The following is a 12,529-nucleotide window of genomic DNA, read 5'->3' as shown; positions in this document are numbered from 1 at the left end:
ACGCAAATCCACTCTAGTTCCTTTCATCAACAGAGCTGCTAACTAGGATTTTTTTTTTGTTTAATGAAAATTTGTGACTTGTAGACTAGAATGTGACTGGGCATTCTACACCTTGCTCCTCCTTGAATATTTACAGGTGAAGGGCAAGTGCACCACAGACCACATCAGTGCAGCTGGTCCCTGGCTGAAATACAGGGGTCATCTTGACAACATCTCTGACAACCTGCTTATCACGTGAGTGCAGTTCCTGAACTATATTACAAGCTGTGTTAACCTTTATTAGTGTGTGAAAACTGCACAGCTATTGCACACATTTCCCGCAGTTAGCCTTGACCTGAAGCTTTCTATTACTGATAAAATCTCACTGGGAGGAAAAGAGTCTGTCATCCAGTTTGATTTGAAGCTGTAAATCATCTACCCATGTTTCAGGGTGTTCTCTTTACACTTTCATGTATTTCCTGTTTTAATCTGACTAGTTTACTGTCTGTTTGGGTTGAATTGTAGATAGGTCTGCATCAGTGATTAGAGCCAATAATTTCCGTTTTTGCTCAATCCCTGGAGAATAAAACAAAAAAGAAGAAAAGAAGGAATGAAGAAGAAAATTTGTGTTTTGAGAAAAGTAGATGTAAGCATTGACAGAGACTAGCCAGAGTAGATGAATTTGTTACAAGTGCTGACTTGAGTGTCGTTGCATATTTTATCAACAGAGCCACAAACAGTGAAAATGGCGAGATGAACAGTGTTCGAAACCAGCTGACTGGAGAATTTGGTGAAGTCCCCAAAACGGCGAGGCATTACAAGGTAGGCAGCAAGTGCTAAGTACTTGTACGATGCGAGCATAATGCTGTTTGTTAGATTCTTTGGTGTTCTTTTTTTTTTTCACGATCTGTTCCCTGAATTTTTAAACAGTTTGTTTGCTGCTGTTGAAATATAAATTTTTGCACTTTCACAGACCTTTGTTGTAAGCGAACTTATTTAGATGTTTGCTTGAGAGTAAAAAACGTGCAAAAGGGAATCTGGTGTCAATTTTCATCATGTTGAAATGGCAGATGCTCTCCATTGAAGTGAGTTTTATATGAGGTACATTCAACTTGTGCAGTTCCAGAGTAGAAAGATATCAGGTTGGAATATGCAGAAAGAATAAGTACAGTTCAAGGACAAAAATTCAGGGGCCAAATCAGTATCCAGAAGGAATTTTTGTCTTCTGCTGCCTCCCTCTTGCCCATTTGGTAGTAGACCTTGGGTCATATGGTTCAAGACTAATATTGTTGTGCAAGAAAGTTAGATATCTGTAACTGTTCATATAAGGATTGCGTTCCTGCGTGATATACGTTTACTTTGAAACAAATAAATGTTGATTTTAAATAGAAGGAAATAGACAGTTACATTTATTGCAGGTAAAATGAGCATCAGATAGGCAGCGGAACAAGCGTAGTGAATTCAGTACTATGTAGTCACATTAGTCAGGGCTCGACACTAACGGTGGCCCGGGGCCACCAAAAATGAAAGTCGGGCTACCAAATTTCCAAAAAGGGCAAATTTGGTGGCCCGCCTCGGGCCACCAAAATTTTTTGAAAAGTATGTCGATAAATTCATAACTTTTTGCGCCGGAAATTAGCAGTTAAATTTGTTCAAAGGATGGATGAAAAGGACTAAATGAATGCCTGAGAGCGAGTGTTGCAAGTTTGTTGAAGTTTATTTATGAGTAGATATGTCCAACTTCTAATTCTTACTATCATAAATCTTAAATATTTGACTCATTAAAAAAAAGGACTTTTAATGTTTTTTATTGTTGTTTTTTCGGGACACCAAATTTTTCTCTCGGGACACCAAAAATTTGAAATTTAGGATTTTGGTGGCCACATCGGGCCACCAAACAAAAAAGTTAGTGTAGAGCCTTGCATTAGTGAAAGGATACGATGGCTGATGGGTATGCCTTGTGCCAAAGTGGTGTAATTCTTTTCTTGTCTTATCTTTATGTCAGTGTTTTTATGAATTTGTTAATTCTGAGTGATGCTGTTTCTCAGGTAACATCAGTGTTTTAAAACATTACATTTTCAATGATGGACATGCCCGTCTGATAAATCATCCAATGGACTGTTTCACAATGAAAGATAGGAGTGTTTGCCCGATGTGATAAGATTGATCTTTCGATCAAGCATGATGTAATGGCAGGGTATGAACACAGCTGGCAAGTATCCCTGATTTTATAGGGATCCTTCTGAACATGTCAATACCTCTTTATGTCTTGATATGAGACTCTCTAAAGTACTACCAGCATTGGGAATCATTTTGCTCATTGAGCTGTGTATAACACAAGTATCTCCATGATTGCTATGTGGAATCTGTTGGATTCGGATGTGTGAATGTTGTCAATCCTGATATAACTTACAACTTGAAAAGGACAGGGTAGACTGTGACACTGCACCAACTCTGTACCATATGTGACCCTGCATCACAAAACCGACAAAAAGTCGCCAGACATGGAGTTTTAGTTAAGCTCAGATTCTTTAAGAGCAGACTCTAAGCTTTAAAATGATGTATAAATCAATTCAAATGGACTCCCCTAACCTTGCTAAGCACAGTCTCTGGAAAAGTGTGAACTGAGAAAAGAGGCTCTGAAGTACAGGGTCTCTTCAAGTGCTTAATCTTTACCCAGCTGAGCTAGCTGTGCAATAAAAGGGACAAAAGACAGGATGTAAACCACTGGAAGAACAACAATGAAGGGATTGTCACATTAAGCTCAAATTGAGCATGTTCTATAAACACCTGTCCATGATTAATGCCAACTTTCAAAGCAGTAGAGTTACCCTTTCAAAAGTTATTAGACTTGAAAGTGAAGAGTGCGTAAAGGATTTCAAGAAATGAAAAGGGGACTACTCTAAGACATATCTGATCCTTCCTGTACTCCCCCAAAAAAGGGTTGGAGAAAAACTGCAGAAAACACACTTTCCCATTCATGTTATGATCCCAAACTAAAGAATAATGTAGAAGAAGTATAGCTCTTTCAGAAAATATGAACAACTCAAGATTGATTCGGTTGACCCATTTCACCTTTTTTGAATCCACATGTAAAATCAAGGGGTGCGACTTTTTTGTTCATCATGTGATGCACGGTCACATATGTGAAAAAAAGAAAAGAAAGAAGAACACAGTGGACTCTCTGCCACAATGACTTTAGAAAGAGTGAATCAATCAAGGTGCAATTTCAAGATATGAACATATTACCTACATCTTACAGAAACCCCATTTGGTTTGCTTTAGTCGTCACAGAGAAATGGAGACCTTTGTAGTGCATGGGAAACCCTTCCCTCCAAGTTTTGTCCATTGTTTTAACACCTTACGAATACACAGTTGTTCATTGTGTTTTGTCTGCTGTCATAACACCTTACAAATACACAGTTGTTCATTGTGTTTTTTACATGTTAATATCTCTTTTGAAAGAGTGACTGCTTGATTTCTTTTTCGTTTTGCGTTTTTGACTAACGAAATGAATAATTCGTTAATCAAAAAGAAAGCAAATTTTTATTGAGTTTGCAAACGTTGATAAGGTGTGAAAAATGAATGATTATGGAAAGATGTTGAATTATTAACTCATGGAAGCTTGAGTTCAGCTCGTCCTCCTTTTTCTTTTCTTTTTTTTTTGCTCTCTGTTTTCTATTCTCTTTTCCTTTTCCCCCAGATTTGTCATCAATATCATAATGAACAATATTATATACATATTTATGTATTTGCATATTGATATAATGTAATGCAAGGACAATGATCAACATTTGTCTGTGACCACTTGACCAAATTAAGTGGGGTTTTTCTGCAAAATTTAGGTAAGAAGTTATAGTTTCGTACCCTTAAATAGCTTTCAGATTGTTCAATCAATTTGAAAATCATCAATGCGGAAATCTGATTGTAATTTTTTTTTTGGACATACTTTATGATTGTGTACTATCTTGCAGGCAAACAACACACCGTGGGTGGTGTTTGGAGATGAGAACTACGGAGAGGGAAGCAGCCGTGAGCACGCAGCTCTGGAGCCCAGGCACCTCGGAGGAAGGGCAATCATTGTGAAGAGCTTTGCTCGCATTCACGGTAAGATTATAGGAGGACGTAACGATTGCCATCGCGTTTAACATGTGCTTATGTAGTTTCATTTATGTATTTATGTCCATGTGCAGATATATACATGTCCTGCAAAATATTAAGTATATGAATGGTTGGATCCGCTATTACTGGGTAGTTAGAAAGGCTGGATTTGTATTGGGTGGTTTTTTTTTCACATCCTTTTTGCAATCGCTGAATTGGAATACTGAAAATGTATGAAATAAATGTCACAAAATTGTTGTATTTATGCTTTAGCTGTGATAGAGAATCTGTGTAGATTGTTTTGCTTGATACTATTAAAACTTTCTTTTAGAATGTCTTTTATGTTGTCACGGGCTATCTCTCCGGAACATAGTCGTAGTGGTACAGTTATTAGGAGATTGTGATTGTGATGTACTGGGTCGGAGAAGTGTGAGAAGACATGTATTGTTCCTTTGAGATTCTGTGATAGATGACGTTGGTAGTGGGCCTCACGGACTGTAGAATGGATGTTGAAGCATGACAGACTGCACTAAGACTCAAGATTCCGGTTCACAATGACTTTATTAAAGCAACATGACACTCGCCTGCTCCACATGACGTTCGGTACATGAATAGCATATAGCAACTCTCCAAGACGAATACATGTATACAGTGCAAGAACTTCTCACAAAACTGGCCTAATCTGCTCCGCTCTCTACATCCTAACTCTGGTCTCAATCTGTAATCTCCAATCTGAATCCAATCTCAGAACTGCCTAACAAAGGGAAACGCTGCTCTATTTATAGTGTCCTTGGCAGTGACCATCCGAATGGCTAGCTGTCAATCACGTTTACAAAGCAGATGGTCAAATTAAACACACCAGACTCAGCGTAAACAAGAAACATAGAATAAGAAGGGAGAGGAGGAGAGAGAGAGACTAGATGGGGAACAAAGAGCAACATAGGAGAGGGAAAGAGAGATGGACTGGACGAGAACAAAGAACAACATAAGCGGGGGAGAGAGAGAGACGAGGCGAGAGACAAAGAACAACATAGACAATAGACGAGCTAATTAAGTCGAAGAGAAGAGAAGAGACAGAGAAGACGCTGAGCTGGCAGTGTACCTCGCTTACACAACAGAAACACACAGAGCATATTACCTAGCTTACGCAACAAAAACACAACAGAGTGTATTACCTAGCTTACACAACAAAAACACAACAGAGTACTAAACACTATACTTACTCATATAATGTATAAATGTAAAACCGTTACACTGTCTAATAATGTATTCTGATCAGTTTTGTGATTAATTTTCTTCTCATTTTGCTTTTTTCCATTGGTGCACAGAAACCAACCTGAAAAAGCAAGGGGTCCTCCCACTGACCTTCTCCAACCCTGCTGACTACGACAAGGTCAGACCGGACGACAGAGTGTCCCTCCTCGGCCTGGCAGAACTTGCACCGGGCAAGGTAATTGATGAATCAGATTCAAGTGATTAGCCAAACTAGAAATAAAATGTAAACTCAATATAACGTATCAACTGTTGAGGTCAAACCCCAGGTTACTTTTGGTGGGTTATCTTGAGAATTATCTTATGCTTTCTACTATCAAATGTAGCACATAATTCTTGCATAGGCAGGCAACTTACAGAATCAAATTTCAGTATTGGTAAATCTCTTGTTTAAATGCCTTATAGTTCAAGAAAAGAGTACGTGTGTGTAACATGAAATTGGCATTATCAATATTGTATTACATGGCAAGCTCTTCAGGCAGCTAATGTGTGACTGTGCAGAGCTACTGACACAAATGTCAGTGTAGCATTGACCTGAAGTCAAAATCATGGTAGCTTGCACAGGTGTATTAGTGGATGGTGTGACATCCTAGAAAGTGAAACTTGTTGGCAAACTTAACCCTAAAAAGACTGGGGGGGGGGGGGCCTAAAAGGCCCCCCCTCGACATTTCGCGCGATTACTCTGCAACACGCAATGCCCTCGCCGCGATGCTCTATGACTTTTTTCTTTCAAGTTTCCCGCACATTTTGACACCAAATTTGTGACGCCCGGGGGTACGGTTCTGAAATTACATAACATTTTGTATACGCATGTGAGACCGAAAATGGCTCAAAAATGTGATTTTGTGTACAAAGTCAATGCAAATTGAGTTTTTTCACATGGTTCATATAAATATGCTTATTTTTACTCTCAATGGCTAAAATTAATTTGTTTTAGGAGTATTATGCTTCAGAAAGTGTCTGCCACAAATTTTGTTAAAAAAAACAACGAAAACAAGAGGTCGAAAAAACAACGAAATACATAAGAAATTCATGAAACAATAAAATAAATAAGAAATTAATTTTGATACCGAATTTTTTTTCAAGTGCATTTGCTAAGAATGCCATAAAGAATAATTAGACCAAAAATGAGCACTTTTGGAGCTTTATTTACTGATTTAGATCAAAGAGTCTAATTTCTCGCATAAATTAGCATAATTAATCAAAATAAAATAAAAGAAGACTCTTTTGGAAAATTTAAATATACGATCTTGTAGATTACATCGCACACTACCCCTGTGCAAATTTTCGCGGCGATCGCGCGATCCACGGCCGAGATCTTAAGGGGGGGCCCTTTAGGCCCCCCCCCCAGTCTTTCGAGCTACCAAAATAGCCCAGTCTTTTTAGGGTTAAGATGAAGACTGCCCATCTCCCAAAGGACCACTTGAACTAGACCATCAAAGTTTTCCAGGGCTCTGGCAAGCCAACCACTGATTTTAGAGACTTGTGATTTACAGTGCACTCCCGTTATAACAAATACGGTTATAATGAAATTCAGTTACAACGAAATAAAATTCAGGCCGCAACATTATCGGCTCTATGCACTTTTATTGCTTATTTGTTCAGTTATAAGGAAATTTCGATATAACGAAAAAAAAACTGCCAGTACTGAGGACTTTGTTATAACGGTAGTCCACTGTACAATGCTAGAATTTCAGTATCTACTAATTGTCCTTGTTCCTTCCCCCCTTGCAGCCTGTGGAGTGCGTTCTGAAACACAGTGACGGCACCAGTGACACCATTCTCCTCAGTCACTCGTACAACGAGACACAAATCGAGTGGTTCAGGGCAGGCAGCGCCCTCAACAGGATGAAAGAAGCGCAGGCATCATAGCGACCAACTTGATCAAAAACAAAAGCAAAGTCTGTCTTCTGAATTGAACTAAAAATATGCAGAAAATCTGACAAAAAAAATATGAAGTTGTTGTTAATACATAGTAATATAATCATGTGGATTTTCCCTTTATTTTGCTTACTGTTTAGTCTCATTGTTGAGACAAATTTTTATGCATGGGATGTACATTTGAATTCTGTGGTGTGTACCCAACTATTCATTAACTACAGGTCACACCAATATGCCAGGTAGACAACTTTTTTCTCTCTTTTATTTTCTGGTATGTGACTTCACTGAAGCCACTAGATGGGCCAGAAACATATTTACATCGACGGAATATTAAAACCTATCATCCTCAAACTTGAATTTGTGCTATTTGTATTAATGAAAGTTTGTATGCGACTTGCCACACCTTAAACCAATTTCCCATGAACTGTGTTCTGTTCTTCATTCTGATTTTATTTGTGATTGCTATATAAATAGCCTTAATGAAATATGGAGAGAGACAAAAAATGAAGAGAGAATGTATTGCTTGCAGCGAGTATATCTACCTTGAATCATTAGGCACCAATTTTTTTCTCACAAAGTCGTTTCAGGTATGGATTGGTTATCACATGTATGTCTCTGATGAAGTGAAAGTCATTGTCGATAGGTTTAGATCCATGTAGTCATGTTCCTTGTCACACATTTGTAATGTGAGTCAACTTCTTTCAATACCCATATGGTTTTGATTTGCGCACAAAATGACATTATTCATTTAATTATGATAACTTCCATCCTACAGTTGTTGAGGACATATGCAGAATAAGCTATGACTTATTACTAATATTCTTTGTGATATCAAGGCACAATGTCAACCTTTCATAGATATATACATTATATCACTGTTTGAGCTCTTCACCTGTTACAATTAATGAATATATGGTATCATTCTTTATACAAGTTTGCTGCAGTGACTTGGTATGGCTGCGTTCGCAAAGCGCATTGTAATGCTCTGCCTTGTTCACACTTGTGCTAGTCTCGGCATGAAAAGTTGGAGAGAAGTTTTACTGTTAACCACTTGAAATAATATTGAGTGTAGCAGGTCCATTGGTATGCTTGGGTGTCAGAACACAGCTTCAGGAAATATGAATGATGCAGAAAGCATAGAAGTGTACATGTACTGATGTGGTCATTATATTTGAAATATATGGACATTAGTCCCAAAAACTATGAACTGACATTATTAGCGTTGCCTGTGGCTGATATGCGTGTATGTGTGTTTCATATTGCGAAGAACAAAATTGTGTTTGGTGTGCAGCTGTTGTTTCATGTGTGTCATTTTTATACGTCCATATGCTCTGTGACTTCAGTCTAGCAATTGTTAGTTGTTTTTTGTATGCCCTGTGTGAGTGCAGTTTATTATGCAACTCCCTCTCCATCAAGGGTTACAGTGAGATAAAACCGTGCAAAAAATGGAAGAGCTTGGTCCATATAGGGCTACCCATTCAGTTTCTTTGGACTGTAATTTCTCAGTTTACTGTCCCTTACGTTTACTCATGGCCTTATGTTTCACACTGCCACCCCTTGTGTCAATTATCACCTCTGCCAGTTAACATATGGCCGGACGGAGATTATGTTTTTGGTTCTGTATGTTTGTCTGTCTGTCTGTATGTTTGTGTGTACAAAATAACTTGAGAACGGATAAACCAATTTCATCCAAACTTAAGTGCAGGTTGTGTTTATGATGGAGTGAGAAGAACAATTGCATTTGAAGTTATGAGGTCAAAGGTCAACGATCATAGGGTCATAAAGGACAAAATAAACAATCTCCCAATAACTTGGCAATAAAATGGGAATAAAATGGTTTTAGAATTTATACTTGGGATGAAGAATAAGAATATTTTTGAAATTCATAACAAATTGCAATGAACAAGGATGATGACATGGCAGGATCACCAAGAATGCATGAGTTCGGCTCAAGGAAGCAGGACAGAAAAAAAAAGAGAAATATATGCATAGATTATACACAGGTGAACTCGCAAGCAAGCGGTATTATAATGAATTACATATTGCTACATTTCTGAAATATGTGAGCCTCCGATGTCATCATCCTTGTTCAGTGTAATTTGTTTAACCCTAACTTACCTGGGGAGGGGGGGGGGGGGCATAATCCCCCCCCCCCCCCCCGACGAATTCCGGCTATTCCGGCGCGCAAATTTTTTTGACCGCGCCGCTCGCCGACTTTTTACTTTCAAGTCTCGCGCAACTTTTGAGACCAAATTTGTCGCGCCTGGGCATACCGTTCGGAAGCCACGCTCCTTCAAAATATTTTTGTCAACCCCAAAATTGCTCAAAAACGTGATTTTGTGAAGTCAATACACATTGTGTTTTTTCAATTAATTCATGTAAAGATTCATATTTTTGATTTTCATGGCTGAAATCAATTTATTCTAGCATAAATATGCTTCCAAAAATGTGCATGATAAATTCTGCTGAAAAAACAACAAAACAAAAACAAGTTCGAAAAAAGAAGGAAATACATAAACAATTGATAAAACAATAAAAAACAAATTTTGATACTGAATTATTTTTTTACACACAAATGTTAGGAATGTCACTAGGAATATTTACACCAAAAATCAGCATTCCATAAGCTTTTATAAGCCAATTGCATATATTTGCATAATTAATTGATTTAAAATAGAAAATGCAAATTTTTGGAAAATTTAACCTAACAGTCTTGTAGATTACATCCGGCTTTATCTTCATGCAAAATTTTGCGGCGATCGCGCGATCAACGGCCGAGATCTGAAGGGGGGGGGGGGGGGGCATAATGCCCCCCCCCCCCCCCGAATTCAAGCTCGCTTAATAGCCCAGGTAAGTTAGTGTTAAGGTTTTTCAAAGTATTGTTTCTCTGCTCATGGCCGTGAATTGTGAATTGTGAGTTTTATTGACTCTTTCGACCCCCTCTCGGGGTATGAGAGTACAAACAAAGAATGTAAACAACGATATGACAAACCAGTGAATACGATTGACTTGCAGATTACACATAATGACACAAAAGATATACAAGATAATGATAGTGTATATGAGAATACAAACATACGTAAAATAAAAAGATACACAGACAATCTACATGAAAATATAGCAGAATACAGTATTACAAATTTAACAGAGGAGGTTGATGCACTAACCTACCGCTACGTGTCCGCGGTAGGACCAACTCTTTTTGTACCATCTAGGCATCTATGTTGCTTGAGCGATTATCTTTTTTTTCAGAGTTTTTAGAAAATTGGGACATGATAAGACGAGTAAATCTTGCTAAGTTTTTCAACTGAAAGGTACTTTTGGTATCAAAAAGCTCTGTCATGTGCAAAGGCAAAGCACTTGGAAACCTAATTTTGGTTTACATTTTGGGCAGATACAAACGTCATTCCCTTTGGAAATAAGGACAAACAAAAATATAATGAAACTCATCACCTATGTGAGATGACAAGCAGAATGTGCACTGCATATCACAATGTGATGTGTTCGCATTAAATCGACCATTGTTTACAGGTGATTTATGCGATCTACACCGAAACTTACATAAACTGAAAACATCAGATTTATTTAGGGGGATGAAATAATTTTCAAAGACATGGTTGCATTTAAATATTTGATAATTTGTGCATACACGGTTCAACCATACTGCTGCTTCCCATTCCTGACAAAAAAAAAATATCATTCAGTCTATGTTTTAGCAAGTTAACATTTAAACACAATCTAATATTTTCGTTTTGGCCTAACGAAACATTTGATAGACCAGCTTGATTATGTGTGTCTTCAATGAATCTTAACCATGAGAAGTTAAAGTCCAAGTTTTCATCTTTATGAATGACGAATATGAATTTCAATAAAACATATAAATATTTATACACTTTACCTCACAATATTAAGAAATTAATAACTCTACACTTTACATGGTTTAAAATCAATCCTCGACCAGTTTCTCCATAAACCATACAGTCTGGGGTACAGGAACCTACTGTTAATTAAGTTCTAAGGAATTTACTATGGGAAACTTCAATTTGCTTTACATCTTCATATCCCCAGACTTCACTACCATACAATAAGATAGGCAATATCAAATGATCAAATAAGCTGCAATGAGTATCAGCTGACAGCTGCATTTGCTTTGCTTTAGTCATCATACTGTATAATAGAGCTTTTCTGGCCTGCCCTACTTTGCCTCGAGATTGCCTTTTTGAAAGACCAATTATAATTGAATTGTACGCCAAGATAAACAAAGTCACAATAGTATGGAAACGCATGGAGTGCGTATTGCCTGCGCTTCTATACTCTTTCAATAATACTGTATCATAATTGGCTGAAAGCTCACGACCGGTTAGTTACGGCACATTTTATGGGTGCACGTCATGAGACCGACACCCACGAGTCATACAGTCCATGAGTTATACAGCTCACGAGTCATGCAGCCCATTAGTTCGACACTAAGCTAACAAGGCCCACGAGACCGACATATTAAGCCCCGTGTTGTATCTGTCGAACTCGTGGGCTGTTTTTACCTAGTGTTGAACTCATGGGCTTTATTTGCCTAGTGGCGAACTCATGGGCTGTATGACTCGTGAGCTGTGTGACTCATGGACCTGTTTTCAGTGTCGAACTCGTGGGCTGTTATAATATAACTCGTAGGTGTCGGTCTAGTGGGATGACCCCCATAACTGTACATTTTGGTAATTTACCAAAATGTGCAATTTACCAAAATGTACCGTAACACGGTCGTGGAAATTTAACATGTCAAATTTCTACGACTGGCACTAAAGCCCGCCGCAAACTATAAACGATCAGACCGGTCGTACGATCTTAAGACCAGAGGTGTGACATCACTGGTCAGCCTTGCCAGTTTCCGGTTGTGCGACTGAGTCTTCTAAACGGGTGCACGTCACGATACCGACATTACCCATGAGTTATAGCCTACAGCCCACGAGTCATACAGCCCACGAGTCATGGACAGTCCATGAGTTATACAGCCCGCGAGTCACACAGCCCACGAGTCATACAGCCCACAAGTCATACAGCCCATGAGCTCGACACTAATACATACCGCCCATTCCACAGATATTTTCTCTCATCGGTCTCTCTCATCGGAGTCAAAGTTCATCGCTTTCGGCCAGCCAACGAAGTGTATCGAATCATCGTCAAATAAATCCAACTTGTGTTGTTCATCTATCAGGTCAGTGTCAGACATGTTGGGTGGTGATCCGCTGAGGCAAAATCGTGCGATTAGGATCACGCGCCACACGTCGTCTGACACTCACCT

At 38.5% G+C, this 12,529-nt stretch overlaps 1 protein-coding gene across 1 annotated transcript in view; it reads left to right on the top strand.

Moving 5' to 3' along the window:
* The window catches only part of LOC139711075 (aconitate hydratase, mitochondrial-like), a 39,057-nt gene extending 30,619 nt beyond the window's left edge, over window positions 1–8,438 (top strand). The window contains exons 19-23 of the mRNA XM_071622994.1: window positions 137–234; window positions 708–801; window positions 3,954–4,086; window positions 5,409–5,530; window positions 7,087–8,438. Of these exons, the coding sequence (XP_071479095.1) occupies window positions 137–234; window positions 708–801; window positions 3,954–4,086; window positions 5,409–5,530; window positions 7,087–7,224 (585 nt within the window). The 3' untranslated portion in view covers window positions 7,225–8,438. The remainder of the gene's footprint in view (window positions 1–136; window positions 235–707; window positions 802–3,953; window positions 4,087–5,408; window positions 5,531–7,086) is intronic.
* Window positions 8,439–12,529: the final 4,091 nt, after the last annotated feature.

The sequence above is a fragment of the Diadema antillarum genome, unplaced genomic scaffold, assembly GCF_040938485.1.
Source record: "Diadema antillarum isolate AM-2024a unplaced genomic scaffold, OU_Dant_1.0 seq00001606_RagTag, whole genome shotgun sequence".
Lineage (NCBI taxonomy): Eukaryota > Metazoa > Echinodermata > Echinoidea > Diadematoida > Diadematidae > Diadema > Diadema antillarum.
This window is presented reverse-complemented; position numbering and strand designations above follow the sequence as displayed.